Source organism: Cyrtonyx montezumae, unplaced genomic scaffold (genome assembly GCF_038088225.1).
Source record: "Cyrtonyx montezumae isolate F1298 unplaced genomic scaffold, pur_monq_1.0 scaffold_5, whole genome shotgun sequence".
NCBI lineage: Eukaryota > Metazoa > Chordata > Aves > Galliformes > Odontophoridae > Cyrtonyx > Cyrtonyx montezumae.
In genome coordinates, this window is record NW_027072056.1 from 7,748,330 (window position 1) to 7,768,705 (window position 20,376).

At 49.5% G+C, this 20,376-nt stretch overlaps 1 protein-coding gene across 2 annotated transcripts; it reads right to left on the bottom strand.

The window, feature by feature from the left end:
• Positions 1-17,610: 17,610 nt before the first annotated feature.
• FAM124B (family with sequence similarity 124 member B) lies at positions 17,611-19,995 on the bottom strand. 2 transcript variants are annotated; one of them, XM_065747847.1, is made up of 3 exons: positions 19,164-19,995; positions 18,140-18,205; positions 17,611-18,076 (listed from the first exon to the last, which is right to left on the bottom strand). In XM_065747847.1, the coding sequence occupies exons 1-3, from the start codon at positions 19,893-19,895 to the stop codon at positions 17,666-17,668; spliced, it is 1,209 nt and encodes a 402-aa protein (XP_065603919.1). In that variant the 5' UTR covers positions 19,896-19,995; the 3' UTR covers positions 17,611-17,665. The 2 variants fall into 2 exon arrangements, with proteins under 2 accessions (XP_065603919.1, XP_065603918.1); XM_065747846.1 differs by having other exon boundaries at positions 17,611-18,205.
• Between the last annotated feature and the right edge of the window lie 381 nt (positions 19,996-20,376).

Genomic DNA, 20,376 nt, shown 5'->3' on the forward strand with positions numbered 1-20,376 from the left:
AGGACGCAGGCTCAGCAGCAGCAGGCAGTCAGCAAAGCACAGCACAGCCGCACACCCTCCAGCACAAAGCCAGGGGGCTTCCCAGAACTGCACAGAGAGCAGGCGCGCATCCCCCGTGCCAGAGAGCTCCACGGTGACCCACGGCCGTGAAGGACGGCAGCCCTGGGCTGGGAACACGGAGCTGTGGCTGATGGTGTTTCCAGCAGTCCCGCAGGGCACCACGCAGCCGGGGCACAGCCCTGCCACCCCACACTGACAGCTTCTCAGCGTGTTTGTCATCGCAGCTCATCACCGTACTTACGTGAGCCGTTTTGCTTTGCCTCTTTGTGGAGATCTGGTATTCAAAAAATGTATGGGAGGATGAAGAGCTCCCTTTGAGGAGCTGGGATTTGCTGGCATTTCTGGCTGGCCACACTCAGACTGTGTTCTCTGAAACACTTTCAGAAGGTTTCCTATTTTCTTTAGTAAGAAACAAAGATGAGTTCAGTTTTCCTTGGTGAAGCGCTATTTCACTGAGACCTTTTTCCTCCTATTATTAAGAAAAAGAGCAAGAGTTGCAAGTATGTGAGCTTGCCTTTTCAGTAGCCCGAGCTGGAAGGACTTCAGTGGTTCCTAACCTTAAAACCACGGTGATGACTTTTCCAAATGCCACTGGCATCGTCAGCAGCAGGCTTTCATTTCCAGAAGGAGCCTTATGCTCGCTGTCCCTGAGCTGGGCTTTGCTGGTTGTGGCAGCACTAATCCTACAGGATACACTAGGAAACAGCAGCACAAGCAAGTCTACCTGCCATGACCCAACCCTACAGGAGAGGAGGATGGGCACAGCCACCCCTCTGCAGCACGGGAAGAGCAGCACCAAGAAGGCAAGGAAGGGTGGGGATCTTCACCAATGGCTCCATGCAAAACCGTTCATCCTGAGCCTCCAGTTCCCGATGCTTTTAGGATCTGTTCTCAGTGGCAGTTGGATTTATGCGCAGTGGAGCTCCTAATGCATTTTTGCAAATAAGATTTACTCCTTTTTCTGCTGACCTACTTCTAGTCAGGCTCAGTATTAAAGAAATCTTTCAGAAGGTACTAAATGCTGCACGTAATATACACTAAATGGTAGTCTGTTTGTGCCTCCCATACCCAACAGGAAGAATTAGAAACTGAAGCCTCAATAGGATTTTTTAAGCCTAATTCCTGATAAAGTTATCTGTTTTCTGAGGCTTATAGAACTGCACAACTGCAGTCAATCACAATGAGTTTTTTTCCCCAAGCCAGGTGTCTGCCTGAGGCTGAACTTTTTGAGAAAGTTTTAATGGGAATGTTGCTGTCAGGAAGAGGAAGGAAGATGAAAGCTCTTGTTTCTGTTAAAACCTCACAGCTGCTTATCTGGATGAGGAGCAGCACTTGGACACTGAGATGAGGATGCTCACATCCGCCTCCACTGTTTCCAGAAGTACATGTGTCAGTCGGAGCACACTGCACACCCCTGCAGGAAGATGCCTGCAACATTCTGGGGAGAAGCACTCACCCCCATCCCTCCCAACCTGCTGCCTTCAAGGGAACAGAGGGAGCTCCTGCTTCTCCTTCTCCATTGTCAGCTTCTTTTATTTGTTATCTATTTTATGGTTCTGGCAATAAAATGTTTGAACTGTAAAGCCTTTCCTTTTAGTCGTTCTTTCATTTATTTAACGGTGAAATCTCAGATTTAATTTGTATTTTGTCTCTCAAAAGGAAATGGAGGCAGTGGTTCTAACATCAATTCAGTGATTTTCTGTAAAAAATAAAAATAAAAAAATGAAGGTCTGGCTTCTGAGCTGTAGGGATACACAAATTAATAACAAAAAAATATGGTTAATTTCAAGAGCCAGATTCTGAAGTTGTTTAAGTGGCACTTCCTGATTCCCACTGCAATCGAGCAGGAGTTGCACTGTGGCAGCGCTGATCCCATCCTATGGGAATCTGTTCAGTCTATTAGGAAACATGAAGATTACATTAGAGATGCAATACACTGCCAACACATGGGCTATATCTTCTTGAGGGGCAGATGCACACTGCAGTGTGTGTGTTTTAGTTCCAATTTTATCTTTGCTTATGAGTTCATTTAAAAGAACGCCTCATGAAGAGGCTTGGGAAAGAATGACTCTCAGGCAAACCCCTTACTGAAGGAATCAGTTACAAAATGCTGTACCTGAAGCATGCTGTATTCCCACTTATTTATGTATTTTTCTGAACATGTGTATGAATCATCCAAACAGATGTCACTTATTTTTTTTAGCAGTTGCTATTAAAACATCATAAAGGTTCATTAGCACATTTGCCATTTAGCAAAGCAGAAAAAGTGCACTTTAGAATTTAGGCAGATATTTTGTTCAGATACGGATATACGGATACATCTTCCCTCAAAAAGATCTTTTTTTTAATGTTAAAATCACTCAACTACAGATCCCCAAAAGGAAAAGTGTGGCAGATAAACCAAAGGCACCTGAGCCTGAATTTTGTGCTTCTGTAAGGCAAGCCTACACCATGAGTATTGTGCTAATTGTCTTCCTTGAGTAATGTGTTTACAAGTGGTTGCTTTGAAACCATTGCTCCTGTGAAGTTTTAGGGACCTAATTGATTTTCTCCTCGCTGGCAAAGATGTGAAAGCTGAAAGAGTGACAGGAACATCAAGCGAGCTGCAGTGCATTAGCATGAAGTTCACATCAAATGTAAGGAGAAAAGAGGAAAAAAAACCCGATCAGAAGTTTCAGTGCTCACAGTAGAAGGCAAGAGATGCTGAACACCACTCTCACCAGGGTGCACTATGAGCTGCGGAGATGATGGACCACTTCATCAGCCACTGCTTCACAGCAGACAGGGGATCTAACTCGTTATTCCTGCTGAATTATGCATGCATGAGGAGCAGGTCAGCAGACACCAGCAACCCCTGCAGCTCACCGTGATCCACGTGGCTGGGAACCCTCTGCAGGACCTTGGTTGTGCACAGTGCCCGGATGGTGCACAGCCTGTGCCGAGGGGTCGGAGTGGCTCACAGCAGCCTCTGCCTCTTCTCCACTGCGAGCTGCAGAATTGAGCATTTGTTCCACGTTACCACAAGGATCCTGAATTACAATGCAAGTGAGAAGAGGGCTGAACTCTTCTGAAATCTAACATCTCATACCAACACATGTGAAGCGAAGGCACATGGCCACCTCCTCCTCTGCACGGCTCAAATAAAGAGTGATGAAAACTTCAGAGCTCGGTGCTGGAGAATGGGCATATGTATTTAAATATATTTAGCTTGCTTCTCCTCTTTCTGTGTGGAAAAACAGTGGAAGATGCAAACTGAAGCTGTGACTGGCAATTGTCCGCTGGGTTGAGAGTGGGGTCAAGAAGGTTTCCTGGCTCACATATGGGCAGGAGAGGGTCCCCAGGGGAGGGCTCGGTCCCCAGCCACCTCCACCCCAAATAGACCCCATGGCTGTGCCCTAAGATACCCAACTGTATGTGCCATAAGGCCCCAAGCAACCCTGCAGACAGGCTCTTTCTTCCCAGCCATCCCTAGCTCCACGCAGAGGGATGCAGGGGTTTCCGTTCTGAAATGGCTGCTCCAGTCTCCCTGAAGGTTAGTGCAAAGCAGATTTCAGGGCTGTGCAGGCTCTAGCCCCATCTCTCTGCTTCCCAGCTCGAGCTGCAGGAGGGATGGGGCCAGCCCATGCAGTGGGATTGCTGCCAGCAGCCAGGGGCCACGCTCACCCCTCCAGGGAGGGGGGGGACAGAGACTGAGCGGTCGTTATCAGCACTAGAAAGATACCACAGGAGGAGAGCAGAATAACAAAAACTCCACAACATGATTTATGAGGACAAAAGAAAAAAAAACCCACCCAACCCTTAGCATTCGCTTCCAGTGGTATTTAAGTTTTAGAGGCCAGCCAACACTTCTTTAAAAAAAAAAATTAAATTAAAAAAATAGAAGATGTCCGCTCCACTGCAATACTCTTTTCTGCAGGGACGTTTCTGTGTTGTGCTTACACCACGCTGTAACAATAAACAGGCGTCTTCGCCTTAAGGGACCGCAGGCAGCGCCAGAACAGTTTTAAACCTCCAGTAACCCTCAGTGAGGAGCAGAAGCCAGGCCGGGCAGCACAGAGGTGCGGTGCTCCGCGAGCAGCAATGCTTGCGAGGACAACCACTACGGCACGGGCTGTCAGGGATGCGGGTGCCAGCTGGCTCCGGGAGAAACCTGACATCACCAGAAACCGCCTCTGGAAAGCCAACCAGCTCCGTGCATTCAGCTGAGATTTGGGAATTAAAGCCTACGTGCAAAGGGGAGCAACTCCCCAGCCACCCCATCAGCAGCAGGGAGCATGGGGAGGTGGGGAACGGGGCGGCCCCAGCCCCATATCCAGTGCTTCTGCTCCAGCATGGCTGGGGCTTGCCAACAACCTGCCTGGGGTAAAGGGAAGGCTGACCCAGCACTGCCAGCTCACTGGGAAGCATTAAAATCTGTGCCAAGAAGGTGGCAAGTGATTTCTTCTGAGTGGTTCTCACCCTTGTCAGATAACAGATCTTAACAGAGAGCTTACATGCTGAGCTTTGCTCATGGCTTCTTGCTGCTGAAAATCAATGGTACCAGTGTGGTGAGCCACGTGGTTACTAAGATAACAGGTGGCATGCACCAGGCGGGTCAGAAAGCAGTGTTCAGCACTGTCCAGCTCCCAGCATCAAAATCCCGTATGCGAGGTAATCTGACCATGTCATTATCACACAACCTTTGATAGCACCCAGGAGATGGTGCTCACCATCCAGGGCCAGAATACCTGGGCTCCTTCAGGTGGGACCTTACCACAGAGCCAGCCTACTCCAGATCTTCCCAAAGACTTCAGCAATGTGTGACCAGAGCCCTTCAAGATGCTTATTTTAAGCAAAATTTTAAGTTCTACTTACAAGCCAAGAGAGTTTAATTTTAAATCACACATTGTTGTTGCTGTTTTAAAATAAATTAAGAGCACCCTCTCCTCCACCTGGTTCATAAAACTGTCCCTGGAGATGCTCAGTTGAAAGGATCTGGAACTCATCACAGTACCAGCTGTATCTCCATGAGAGGTGATCAATCATCCTGAAACTCCGAACACCCACAGTGCCATAATCTGCTGCAGTGCTCAAATCAACCTGCTTGAAACACTGAAAGGAGGGAGGGATGTGCTGTCCCCTCATGGCACAGCAAACAAGGCTCAGATTCCATGCCATGACACACGATAAAACACCAGCATTTCCTTATTTCTACAGCTGGTGCCAAAGACAGCGATACTATTTAGGGAAGATACTCAGATAGAAGTGGAGGGCTGTGTGACAGCAGCCCATACACTGTGCTGTACTGGATGATGGAGTGCATGCACATCCCAACACAAGGGCTCAAGGAGGGAAAGCACTCCTCAGACCTGCTTCCCTTCTGCCCACACAAAATCTTTGCACGGAAGTAGGAGTAAAGCAACCCCTCATCCTCCCATGGTTGGTGCATGAGGAGCACAAGGGGCTCTTTCTCCTTACAAGCTTAGAAGTCTAAGTGCAGTTCTAAGGAAGATGTGGAAGTCAAACAAATGTGATGCCTCTGTTCCCCTCCGCTGAGATCAGTTCCAAGGCCAGATGTGGAAAACAGCTTTATCCAGCCCAGAGAACATCCATCCATTGACAGACTCAGTACATGGACTCTACCTTCACTCACGTTGTCTGTAAGCATCAGTATCATGCAATACAGGTGTTTCAGTCTGACTTAAACAACCATCTGAGAGCATGCATAGCCCCTCACACTACCAAGGTCGGTTTTGCTGGCCTGGCATGCAGCTAGGTGATGCCAGGTTGGCCGGGTCCCCACGCTACAGCTGTAGGGACCGTGGGTTCCCACCAACTGGTACAGCCTGGGGTGCCTGAGAGGCACCAGCTGGCCTTTTGGGGCTGGGAAGGGAGGTACAGGGAGACCAAGGAATTCAACAACCTGACTTTTAAATCCTGTTAGCATCACAGTCAACAACAGCCCATTGCTTCTACATTTTAGATGTAGGATGCACTGGTACAAGCCATCTGTGCCAGTAAACCAGGGATATAAGGTACAAGACTTTTCTGTTCTATAGCAGAGGAGTAGGCAGTCTATTAAGAGAATTGAACCGAATGAAGGATTTCTTATAACATCCTGGGATGAGACATGCTGTCATCACTGGCTTGGAACAAGTTCTGCTCAAAAAGTCACACTTTGTCCAGGCTGGCAACAAATTGCTTGTTTTCAGAGACAAGAACACCGGGTAGTCCACAAGACTGTGATTCATCCTCCACCATGAAGATCTCCACCCCAAGGTTCTCTAACAGACGGCTATTTGTACACGTGCTAGGTCTTTTCTTAGCTTACCTTAAGACACCATTCAGCTTCTTTGTGTCAGTCTTCATCTGCATGAAGAAGCACATGGGGTAGTTGAGGGCTTTGTTCACCACTTTGCAGCTTGAGCTCCCAGATGCAGCTCTCCAGCATCAGAAAAGAGATGTAATCATGAGGGTGCCAATCCCAGGAAACACAAGCAAGGTTAAAAAACAGATACATCAAATCGTCTCTATCAGAGCTTAATAGAAAAGGAAGTAAACAAAGGTGTTGTTTCATGTAGGTTTGTGATATTTAAGAGTTTAAGGACTCCCTAGGTGGACAGATGAGATGTAGACCTGGCAGAGCCCACAGAAAGCCTTCCACTGACTTTTCTAAGTGTTATTATAACAGGAAGCAAAAGTTGTGAGTGAGCAGGAGAAGGGGGTAGTTAGCAGAAATATTTAAGGATTTCATAGACAAGAATGTGACCTAGGGGAGATATTGCAGGAGAAATTTATGCATTCGCTTTTGCACTGAAGCAGCCTGGTGTTCAGCATGCACGCCCAGAATGCACCTAAGCATTGGACAACTGTCAAAGGGACTCCAAGCCACACTACCACCACGGGATAAGTGAAAACCAAATAAATCTGACAGAAGCCCTACATTTATGGATTAGAAGAAAAATTGCCCTGGCAGGCTCAGAGCCCCAAGCCAATCCCACTACGCTGCTGTATGCTGACTAAGAGACAACTGAGGCATGAAATGCAACATCTGTGCTGGTTCTAGCTCTCATCAGTCTCAGTCCATCTGACTGCTTCTCAATCCTGATTGTTTGGAAGATCAGACTGTAGCCAAGATGAACCCCAATCTCACTACACACTGACTCTTCCAGAGCTGCTTCTAGCACCCAACCAACATAGCTGAGTAAGAAAGGATTTTTGGAAGCACCTACCTGTGTGACTATTGATGGTCACTGGGAGACAAAAAAAAAAAAAAAAAGATTATTGCCATGTCTGCATCCTGTCAAATTCATCCTTTCCTGACAGAAGTTAGAAGGAAAGCCCATGAGACCTGCTGCCTCTCTCAACTTACCTGCAGGCCCACTGAGCTCATCTTGGAAACTGCTTTCATGATAAGAAGGGATTTCTTGAGGTCACAAAATCACACCAGGATAGAAGAGGGAAATGGAACAGCAAATCTCTATTCCATACCAGAGTTCTGACTCTGCCACTGGTATTTCTCTTCCTGGATGGCTGCTATTTGATCCACGGCATACGTGCAGAATGAAAAACAGTATGTTTTGAAACATCCAGGCTTCTTTTGCATCATATTTCCTTCCCACACATCTCCATTCCCACTGCAGGTCTGTTCTTCGGCTGAATGGAAGTGTTCAGAACGGCAATTAAAAGACACAGCGAATCAGCATTAAATCAACAACATGCTTACAACACGTGCTGTGGGAAAGAATATGAAGGACTAGTTTTTAATATTAGCACATAAAATCATTGACTAATGTCTGAAGTACAGCCTCCTCTGTCATGCCCATTGAGATTTCTTTGCGGAAGAGAATAAAATGCTTCCAACGTGTAGCACAAGTTGTGTGAGCTCAGCTTTTCACGAGTCTTTAGAAGTGTGTCCTTCCTTTTCCCCAGGTTTCACTCAGTGTCTCTCACAGAGGCTGATTTTCACAGATGCCTACGTTGACATATTTTCAAAGCCCAGAAGTGAACAGTACTCAAAACACAGTGAGAGCTGTTTGAGAACTGCTTTCCAGTACTCAGACGAACCATCTCTAGTCCTGACCTGGAGCCCGTGTGTCCCAAGGAGGCCCTCCATCACACCAGCAAGCTTTGGTTCTGGCCCTGAGCACAGGAAAAGCCTGAACTTATGAAACGGAGATTAACAGGATTTGACTAAACATCTGGTCACGGTCAGAGCTGAGGGAAGTACTCCGAGATGGGCGTTTATGATACTGGCCCTGAGCAATTGCTATTTCTTACGAAATGGAGAATTTTAAAGTTTGTTGCATACACGACTGTTTATTGGCTTTGCTTATTGTTTCCATCAGTTTCCTTTTCCTACACCCAGCTTGCAAAAGCAGTGCTCAACCCCCGCAGATACCTCCCTGGGCATCCACTGTGTGCCTGGCCTGCTCCTGGCTGCAGCACTGCTCTCGGGGTGGGCTGGAGCCCGGTACCTTTCCAATCCCAGTTACAGCAGTAGTGCTGTCAGGGTTTGCAGTTGTAAACTTGGCCCAACAACTGTAAACTGGGCTCTGCTTGGCACCAGTGGCTCCTCAGCAGCTTCTGAAACCAAACCGCTCTCACTAAAGATACTTTCTTTTAGGCAGCCAAATTTGAAAACTGTTGGCCAAAAATGTGTGAATTAGTCAGTTTATCTGTGAGTAATAGGAAGGGGAGGAATAGTGACCCAGACTACAGCCCAGCCACACAGGCTGCAGAGTTTCAGAGAAAACGTTAAGGGCATTACTCATCCTGCAGCACTGCCATTCACTGAGGAAACGCTTCTATTGCAAAGCCCTTGAGGGTGGCAACCATCTGTCTCACATCCATACTGCACCCAGTTCAGTACACGCTGGGGACACTCAGATACCTCTACTCAGCCAACAGGGAATGAGGATGCTTAGTCACTGCACATTCTCAAAACACAAAGGAGGAGGTGATCTCCTGCTCCTTGGGGAGATGGAGAGGAGCATTTAATGAAACTGCATGGTGTAACATCCCCTGAAGACCAACTCTTCTTGCTCACTCAGCAACACTGCAAATGACCAGTCCGCACATGCCCTGTTGTGATTTTCGGGTGAGCTCAGCCCATACCTGTATGAACAGCCTCACTGGTCAGACTGGGACTCCTCAGCCACCGAAAAAAGCATCCTAACCCCTCATCCAGACCTCGTTTGCCTAAGTTCATGGTGCAGGTCCCTCTGCACAATGCAGAGCACAAGAACCAACCATACCCAAAGCCTTGCAGAGAGAAGTACACAGGCTTACCTGCGTCCCTGAGCAGCCATGCTGTGTGCACCAGTCCTTCACGCACTCTGCACTGAGCTTTAACGGATTCAAAGCAGAAATATTTGGACAAGCATTTTCCTGAACGAAGGTCACTGTTCCACATTGTTTCTCCACATTAAAATAATCAGGTTAATAAATCAAATGAGCTCTCAGAATATTCATGTTCAGAAAGGATTAAACACATCAGGATTTTTGCCAGAAATAGTGGGCCAGATGCAGGCTTTGACCCCTCTTTTGCCAAATACATGGAAAACATCTGCGTAGTCAAGCAAAACCTTGTAGCAAACCAGATCAGGAGAATTACGACTATGTTTGCAGGTTCCGGAGGCCCTTTGTTCAGATGGAAAATAAGCAGATTAATATGCAAGTCTTATAAAGTTAGGAATATGCATCAATTTATAGGGGCTTTTATGCCTGTAGATAAACACTTCAGAGACTGCTTCATTTAAAAAGGCACAAGGCAAAGAATTAGGAGCATTTCCACAAATCAGTATGACGCTCGCCATTGTCCGTAGGTTAGATTCAATGCACAAACACAATAAAAAAGAAACCACGCTGACAAGCCAGGCTTTTATTCAACAACATTCTAAGAATAACTCAGTAGGAATGGCAAATTCAGCAGGGATGAAAAATAGCGAGTTTGTGCCTTTTCAGGACTAGATGACAACGTTTCAATATTCGCCCTTCACACAGCAATAGCACCACCAGGCCAGAGCCTCGTTAAGGGAAGAGCTTGACACACCCACAGCAGAACCAGCTCTTGCCAGCAGCACCCACACCAACAGGAGTGGACTCCTGCCTCACAGGGCTGTCCTCCCCAGCACTGGGCAGACAGGCAGAAGGTGTTGTTCCAGGCTATCACTGGAAACTCCTCAGTCGAGTCATCGTTTATATGATCAACGGTCTTCTGGGAACTGTGGCACCAGAGCCCTCCTTTTTCCAGCGCTGTGATGACATAGGCTAAGCTGTTCTGAAACAGCATGAGGTACTCCCATGTTTTAGCTGGAATACTATTCTGACTTTTTATTTCTTGGCTTCTCTTAGTCAGGAGCATTTCTTACAGCACTGGGCCACCTTCCAGGCATAACATCTACCAAAGGCACCAAGGAGCTTGTCCTAGTTTTTCCCAGAATACAGCCCAGAGCAAAATGACTGCAACACAGCAAGTGCAGAAGAGAACTAGCAGCAAGGAGGTCAGATGGTAATTAAAACCAAGGCAAAACTGCTGTGACCCCAAGTGAGAACTATTGCAAACAGCAAACAAAATCAGTCACAGCAACGCTGCTCAGATCCAGCAGTGCAATGCAACTGCAGGGTGGCAGGGAAGGCCCTGGCACTCCCATCACCTCATACTGCCATAGGGCCCAGCACTGCCCTGCTACCACCACCAAAACCTTGCTTCCTTCTGCTCACCACTAGCCAGACTCTGGAGTCGTGCTGGTGCCCAGCATCACTGACACGTGGCCACATTTTCCGCTCTCTGAGAGAAATGATGCTGACTGAACCACAGAGTGATGACACAGTGTAACACAGGAAGGAGAATCAGGCCCAGATATTTGAGATCACCAGAGCTGGCACACATCACACATCTGCCTTCATCTTCTTCCTCACTTCTTCTCTCCAAACAATATCAGGGGATGTTTCTCTAAGTGTTGGATGTAGGGTTCAGACCTCTGGATGCCTGTTCAGGTGCAAAGCCCTGGCACGCTCCTGAATTTACATTAAGCCATCTCATTAGTGCTGAACGATAGCCAGTGAGTGAGTTGGCCATTGCTCAAAGAAGTCACTTCTCCAGGAGATACCCAATAAAAACAAACCACTAGTGCAAAGTTACTGCAGGTATGAAGGGAAGGTCGAGGAAGAAGGATGTTGTTGCAGCTAGTGCCTCAGATTAAGAGATGAGAGATCTGGTTTTTGTAAAAGAGATCCTACTGGTGATGGTGGACAAGCTGTATGAAACCCCTTTATTTCCATCTCCCTCTGAATAAAACAAGAATAATACTATTTCCCTGCTTGGTGGAGAATTTTAGATCCCTTCATTCCTTATGCTCGTGATGGTGCCCACTGCTGAAATGTCTATGAAGAAAAGGAGATAGAAAAACAACTCGACTGACCACACCTGGATAAATTTTTAAATTCAAAAGAACTGATTTTCATCCAGCTTTCAAAACTCAATCCTACCACACTCTACCAGGCAAGGAACAAGCACAAGAAACGACACCCTGCAGGGCAATTTTCTGCAGCAGTGACAAGCCCTGTGCCCAGGGCACCTCCCCAGCCATGAGCATGCGGAGCAGCTCTGGCAGGTCCATCTGCTTTGTGTGGCTGCACTGCATCCCAGGGCCTGCCACGCGGCACCACTGCTCCAAAGTGGGCTGCGAGGTCTGGAGGGCACAGGGCTGCTGTGCTGACTTAAAGGACACTACAGCATGGCCAGGGCTTCAATCCCCTGTTTCTGGAGAAACAACCATGCCACCTCCTACACGGCTCCTGTGACGAAGGATGCAGCGGAGCTGTGCTGCTCCAGAGCAGGACGTAGCACTCGGTGCTGACACGCCACAGCTGGGCTGCTACACGGCTTTCCGTCATGAAGAAAAGATTGCTTCAGGCTTGGCACGGGCTTGGAGGAAATTTTCAAGGAGGCCTGCTTCTCCCACACATCCTCTGCACTAGCAGGATGATGATTATGATTATTACTACAGTTGAAGATTACAGGAAAAATGGCTTTCAGAACAAAACGTGTGACAACTCTGGCTTTTAAAAAACGCCAAGATGTTGTCAGTGTTAGAAGTGGTTGCCACATACCCACATCACCTCCTTTCTCATTACTGTCTGCAGCACCGTGCAGCTCTCCATAAACTAAAAACACATGCTGGAGCACTAAGGAGAATAGACGGGTAGGTTGAGGTTGGCAAAGTGCATTGCTGTGTATCAGTCAAGCAAGACAAAAGACAAAAGAGAAACATACAAAACAAACACTCAAATAATCTTCCTTCTCTAACTGCACATTAACTTAAAACCACAATAGGTTTACTCACGCAAGATCCACACAGAACAGCAGCAGAGAAACACAGACACAGATCCCACCCACCCCACACACCATGGCTGCCACGAGTGGCCCCACTCCCACCGTCACCCACTGAGCTCTGGGGTCACTGTGGTGTGTGTAGGGGGGGGAAGGGGTGCCAAACCTGCATGCAGCCTTGGCTTGGCAATACTCTGCGAGTGTTTTCACTGTCAGTGTAGTTTCCTTCACACATAACTCAAAGCCACACTTTGATGATGGTCTGACAAACTTGTGACTCCCGCTGCCACAAAGCGCAGTAGAGCGTGGAAAACAAAAGAAGTGGTCATATCTCAGTGTTACACTTGGAACTAATTAAAGCTCAAATTAAACCTGGAAAAATCCCATCTTGTTCTGTTTTTGCACAGCTCTGCTCTATCCAAGCACAGCAAACCTCACAGGCATGTTGCCATGCGGAGTGGCCGCAGCTCCAAATCTCCCGTCCTCCTCCTATCCACACGCTTCCAGATGCTCTGGGACACGTTCTCACGGATTGAGCAGGCAGATAAACAGTGCAAGTGCAATCTGAAAGATGGAGAAAAGTGTTTTACTGATCCTTCTCCATTCTCACCTTAGCCAGCATGGTCCAAGGTGGGGTGTGCTGAGTGGAGCACAGGAGAGCAAGCCCTGGGTGCTGCTGGATGTGGGTTAAGCCAGCACCCTGGCACAGGAAGAAACAAAATACTGGGGAGGCACTCAGGCTGTCATCACATAAAGCTTGCAAACACAACAGTGGTTGTTACTGGACTTGAACAATGCAATGGAAAGTCTCCACTAAGACATAATACAAAAACAAAATAAGGCTACAAGAAATAAAAGTTTTGCTTTTCCTTGATATAAGATACTTGGCTCGGCACCGCATCTTGCCTCATGTTTTTCAACACCTTGTGCCGTGTGCCATGGAAGGAGGTTACTCAGCTGCCAGAGCTGGGGCTGAAGGTGGCCAAAACTCAATGTTTGGGAGAAATTGAAACCTCTTGAAATCTGGTTTCACTCTGATTTACAAGAAAACTAACATTTGCTAACTTTCTCGTGACACAGAAAGATTTTCCCATCTAAAGAAGTATCTGGTAAGCATCAGTAGGATGCATTCCTGCAATCAGCTATTCCCTCCACAAAGCCCGGTAGTCCTGAATTAAATCAAGATGAAGAACCACAGCAAAATTGTCAGCAAAGTTCTACTCCCACCCTGCCCCATCCCAGGAAAACCCTCAGCCTGGTTCAAACCAGAGCAGGGGCTTTGGGGAGCTGATATGGGCTGTGAGGGAGCTCAGTGCCCCCTCTGGGTGAGGCTATGGGCCCGTGGGTGACACCAGCTGATGGCCAGAGTCCCTTCAGCAGAGCCCAGGTGTTGTTCCTCAGCATCTAACCCACTCTGCAGCAGTTCTGGTGGTCCTGGTAAGTTGCTGGCTGTTCCCAGTTGTCCACCTCCCTTTGGGAATGTACACTGTACCCAATGTGTTAGGTAAGCCCTGGGAAATAGAGTATAGACATGGAAAAATGCCATATTCAACCCACAACACAAGGTTTCCTAATGCTCATTTACTTCCTCCCTCACCCATCCCAGAGACTATTATGGGTTTTCCCCATAGTCGGGTCTGAAGGAAGCAGCTCTTTGTGCCATTACTAATACATGTGGTCACTCTTTGAAGATGTGTCAATCTAACATGACCAACAAATGTGGGAGGGAGGAACTCAACCAAAATCCGCTTGTTTGTGTCCATTGCCAGGCTGAAAACAAAGCTTCCTGCTCCTGGGTTGGCCAAAACACGCTCCCTTTGTGCCCATTTGCATCACATTGCTTGTATCATCCTGGGAGGTTCCTTGAGCATAATCTCCTTTGTTTGTTTGAACTGAGAATCCCGGGGGCGTTTTAAGCCAATTCTGGTAAATCAAAAGCAAAAACACAAATCACCCTTCCACTCCAAGCATGCTTCCGAAGTGTAACATCAGAACAAGATGGCTCAGACCCCTCTTCCCATGGCCAGGAGGCACACAGCCCATGTTCTGCACAGCATGGCTGCAGCAGGCAGGAGGCAAGCTGAAGTGCAAGGAGAAACCAAGGACAATATTTATCATGGCCTGGGTGCTTTAACTCTGTTATATGCTCTGTCCATTCCAGATTTTAGCAAGAGTAAGTGTGGAGGTACCTGGGGACTCTACATCTGCAGCAGAACTCAGAACTGTCCCTCTGGGATGCCCCACTACCTCTGCCCACTGCCCTGGGAGCAGGACATCCACACCACCTGCCCAGCAGCCACAGGGCCCACAAGTGTGAGCTGAGGGAAGGGGCAGATGGGGACAGGGAAAGAGCAGTGATTCTGGAAGGACAAGAAGCAACACTCAGACAGTGGTGCCACCTGGTACCACCTGCTGGCAGCTGCACAGAGGCAGGCAGTCCTGCAGCCAAGGCAGGGTGTTTCCCCGCTGGTTTATGATGGTCACGGCAGGAACTAAGGGCTGGCACCATCCTGCATGGAGCCTGGCACAGACCTTTGCTTTGCCTGACCCAGCAGAGGATACCAGCAGGTGGTGCAGCCTCACTGCAACCCCATGGGACAGAGAGTGCTACCGAGCAGGGCTCCTTCCTGTCCCCAACGCTTGTCACAGCCCATCTGGGCCCACCTCCAGGTCTGGGAGATGAGCATCTGCCTGGTACCAACAATAACAGCTGAGCCACTCTGCTCCTGCCCGCTCAGCACAACGCTCTGATGCCAAGATGAGACTCGAGACAATCCCAATTAGGGAAGTGGGGCTGTCACCATTTCAGCTGCACAAGCAAGATGAGACAACTCCCAGTGTCACCAAGTGCCTGCAGGAACGCATTTACAAACCTAATCACCTCCCAGCACAGCCGGGCTGCCAGCGCCTGGGGAGAAGAAAGATTTGGGGACTCTTCAGGAATATTAATTCACACTAATAGAAATCGGATCTGCCCTTGCCTGCAATCAGCAGAACCGAGATTCTGCACCAGAATATTAATGCTAGTGCTTCGTGGGAGATGGAGCCCTCTCAAAGCCCGCTTCAAATTATGAGAATTAAACATCAGAAAGAGCAGCACAGCAAATTGCAGAGCAGGTTTGGTGGCAGAAGCAGTGTGTTGGAGGAGGAGGTGGAAAAAGTCACTGAAGGTGCCACTGCCTTCTGCCAGCTGCCCAGCCCCATGCTGACCACTGCCCAGTGCACCAACCCTTCCTGCTCAGCACCCAGCCCAGCTGTGAGCCCTGCCTCTCCTCCAGCACACAGTACAACTGGGCTGACTAGACACATTCTGCACACAGAATGAAACCCACTACGTGGAAGAGAAAATAAATGGTTCTGCTGCACCAGTGTTCTGTAATCCTTTAGGAATAATTGTGTGCAGGGGGGGAGTAAAGACCTCTGACACTTCATTTCAATGAGGCACTAAGGACGCAGCACATCAAGCTTAACTGACAGAAAGCAAAGCTCCTGTGCAATGCCTGTGGATCCCAGTGGCACTGCAAGGTGCCTGCCACGTATGTGGCTGATGAGAGCTACAAAGCACTGACAGACACTGTGGGGATAAAGCTCTCTAGTACTGAGACTGCAGAATGAAAGTGCACTGTACTCCTGCCAGGTCCTTCCTGCACATCCCTCCTCCTCAGGAGGGCATTAACATTGGGGAGCTCAGTACCAGCTGAGGTATGTGTGCTCCTGTGTCATCCTCATGCCCACACACCTCGTGTCCCTTGGCTGCAAAGAGGGACAGAGGGCTGGGACAGGCCTGAAGTGCAAGTAGAGGGCAAATCTAGCAGGAAGGGGCAAATGCTGGCTCCCAGGGCACAGGGAAAGGATGTGTGTCCCATCTGAAACATGCCACAGGGTCCTGTCAGCCCCTGCTTCCCCTCACCAAGCCACTCCTCCGCCTTGTTCAGGCTCCAGCAGGAGCTTCTGTTCTTCATCATTAGAGACCAGCACTCACACCACGTGGCCTCACTCCCGCCAGCATGGGTGGAATCAGCCCCCGGCAGCCTGAGGGTGACCCACTGCTCCTTGGCTATGGACAAAAGGGGAGAAGTTATGGCTTTAACTTCTGGAATTAAATTACTCCCAGTTAAAACTAATGATTTACTTTTTTTCCCCTGTGTCAACAGAGAAGTTGGTCTAGCAAAGCACTCTTTGAAAAAGGTCTCTAAGCATCACGCTGATCCTTTGCCTTAAGCTTTCTGTACACAGCAACTGCCCTGTAACAAGTGCATACAAAATAGTGCATCAACACCCGGGGCTGCCATCAAACCAGTGACACACGTTAGGGAAAGTCGGTTTTCTCCCCGTCACTTACAAGACAGATCTCCTTAATTGCCGAGGTAGCTTGTCAGCTGGGAGGACAAACGAACGAGGGACGGATCGGCTCCGTTTGTCGCCATTACCTCTTTCATTGCCGTGTACCGGGCGGCTCTAGCAGGGATGGAGGCGAGGGACCGGGCAGGGAGCGCTGCAGGGCCGCGGGTGGGCACCAGGAGGAGCTGCCTCCCCGCTGCTGCTGCTGCTCCACCGCCGGCTTCAGCGAGGGGCTCCGGAGCCGCCGGCTCGCCCCGAGGGTCCGGCTCTGTGCGGGTCACCGCCACGCGTGACAAGGGGCACGCGATGCCCGGGGTGCAGGAGCGCTGGGCAGCCGCGCCAGGAGCGCGCACACTGCAGCTGCCGCATTCTTAGAATCATTCAGGTTGGAAAAGCCCACTAAGATCATCTAGTCCAACTGCCAGCCCGTATAACCCGTGTGCCTCAGTGCCACATCTCCACTGTTCCCGAGTCTGCAGGGACACCAACTGGCGCAAAACTCAGGACAGGGGAGAGCGCTCAGGACTGCCTTCCCAAAGGAGCCCAGCTCACCAGAGCTGCTCCCTTAGCAGGAGGACACGGCCATGGCACAGCCAGCGACTGCAGCAGCATGTGCCACAGGGCACTGCTTGGTGCCTGCCTGTGCCTTCATGCCCACACCCAGCACAGAGCTCCCACCCCTCCACGACTTGGTCATAAAAAATGGTCTGTTCAAAGCCACTCATCATTAGAAAAAAATGTGTTTAAAGCGATGTCATTTCAGCATCCTTGCTCCTGTCCTCTTTGCTCTCCAGCAGTTCCTCCATGCCTGCAGCCTCTCATCTTCTGTTGTTTCAGACCCAGCTGGGGTTTCCATTGCCCTGCGCACAGCCCAGTCACCGTGCTTTCCAGACAAAACCACGTCGATACCACTCAGAAACGAGGAGCCTGCTTTGTGCTTGTTTCCAGTCATATGAAGAACTCCTCCTCTTCCTCCTCAGGCCTGGTTCCAGCGCTGGCTCTCAGTGTTTGCCAGTGGGAGCCCGGAGCCCCGTGCCCCGCTCCTTCCCTCCTGCTGGCCGCAGAAGATGGCGGCCGTGCACAGTGCGGGGCGGTGCAGGCCGTGCTCAGTGCCCATGGCTGCAGGAGGCCGCGCCACAGCGAGCAGCGACCGCCCGTGGTTCTGCCCACAGCCAGCCCTGTGTCCACGTTGGTCTCTGCTGCCAGCAGGCACTCCTGCTGCCCGCTGCCTGTGAGCACGAGGCGGGAGGGCCCTGAAGCACCCCAAGAAGAGCCAAAGAGGCCAGCAGTGGCCTGCTGGGCCCGGCCTGGCACAGGTGTCACTCTGCCCCTCGAGGCCCGAGCCTGCCGGCCTCCCTGCTCAGGGCTGTGCAGAGCTGCGGGGAGGGGGGCTGCAGCAGGGCTGCATGGCAGGCCTTCCACACACACGGCACTGCGCTGGTTGGGAAGCCCAGCGTACGTCTTGCACTGCTTGGAGCTGTCCTGCACCTGTTGAGGAAAGGTGGAAAGAACTCCCGTAAACACAGTGCTAACTTTACTCAGGAGATGGCACTCTGAACCCTCTGCAATGGGCAGCACTCAGAGCGCAGGCCCGGAGCTCCAGAGCCACGGACAGCACTCAGGGCTCCAACCCAGCCCTGAATGGGTGCAAGGGTGACATTGAACTGGTGGGGAGCTGAGCAGCACAGAAGTAGGCAAGACCAAACAGCCAGGCTGATTTGTAGTAACAGTCTCACCAAGGAAGGAAAATAAAGAAAACAGAACACACATTCAAATAATTCAAATATCCAAATAATAATAAAAAATACCCATATAGCACCCAAAGAAGCCAGAGGTTTGAGGAGTTACAAAGCAAAGAGCACACAGCTGAACTTCCCTCTTGCTCCTATGTACAATCCCAGGAATCACCACCTCAGCACCATCTTTGTCTGGTTTGATTTGTGCTCACACACTCTCCAGGCTGCCTACCACAACAGAAAGGAGACAGCTTTCCCATGGCACTTATTGAGTCCTTTTGCCCGACTGTAAATACGAAACTACTGCAGGTGATGTTGCATTGGCACTGTACTGGGAGAACACCTGGATTGGGATGGTACACTGCTAAAACTCTGCTTTCAGAAGCATTTATAAGGTCACATCAGAAAGAGAACAGGCTTCAACCATCATCTGATTAAGGCAGGAAAGAGAAAAAAGTAAATTTAGTTGCTAAAAATTAGTACTAATACTTCCTATTTCAGGTGTTAAAAAGATGGAAGCATTCCAAAGATCTGTGCTCATGTTTCTCGATGACGTCATAGCACTGGAAGATAACAAATGCTGAGTTCATGAATTAAAAACAAAATAAGGACAAGCAAACCTTACTTTCCATTTTGAACCAATCCTGCTCTTTGCTGGAATAAAAAAGAAAATAAAAAGCATCTGATCAGCAAGCACCACGCACACATACCTGAAGCAGAATTTTATTTCCTTCATAGTCCTGTGTTTGCCACCTGGTGCTGCTGATAGGAATGCAGGGATTGGGCAGCAGAGGCACCAGCTGCCCCATTTCTTGCACCTTGAACTGCAAAAGCGACGACTCCTTGGGCTCAGCAGCCACCCCAATGGGCAGCTGCTTCAGGCAGAGCTGGACAGCAATAGTTCCAGTGGCATACAGCGTGAAGACACAGAAGTTGCTCTTGTGCACAGTTGCTTCTTTCCGTAGGATCATCTCGTACAGCCCTATGGCATCATCATAGTTATCAAAGCTGCAGTAGAGGGTCACACGCAGGATTTCGGGGCCACAGTGTGCCCGCCGGAGGGCCCACACAGGCATCTGGTCATCCAGGCCATAGAAGTCCTGAGGAGCTGGGGTGTGCAGAGGACTTTGTGCCCAGGTGGTTGGGACACCCTGGTAGTGCCAGGGCGGGCGCTGGAAGAGATCCTGGACCTGGAGAATCCGCTCTTCTCCCAGCTCCTCATGCAGGAAAAGGAGGACAGATATCCCAGGAAAGCCGTGGTTCCTCCTGTGGTACCTCTCATAGTATTTCAGTGGAGCAACTCGCTCTGACACAAAGAAAAGTCGAACATCCGGGCAGATCCACTCCGTGAGCCGATCCAGAGCTTGCTGCAGAAACGCTGAGTAACCCGAGTTGGCAAGAAGATGCACAGTCATCACAGACTCTGCTCTGTCACCCATCATAAAGCTTCTCTACAGCAAACAAAACCAAAACGAAAACTGTAGTTTCCTCTCACCCTGCAATGCTCGGAGTGGCAACGTGGGCTCTGCACTCTGAGGCAGAAAAAGATCACTCAGAAGCTTTGCAACCACTCGATAACAAGGTTGCACACGTATGCACAAGGCAGGAAAGCGTGCCACGGTGTGACGGGACCAGCCCCGGTTTGCTCATGCCACATCAGCTCAGATGCAGAACCATGTTCTGACCCAGCAGTATGACCCAGATCCGGACAGCCAGAGCACACAGCTGATGTGTTGAAGCACAGACACTCTCCTACCGGGGTACACACATCTCTGGGTGCTCACCGTGTCTGAGAACCTCAGCATGTGTCCCTGCAGTCAGCTGCTGTGCTTCAGCTTGCTGCGGTCTTCCCTGAGTCACACCCTCCTGGGGCACACAGATAAGCTATTCTTTAAAAACAAGGAAGGAAAGCAGACTAACAAA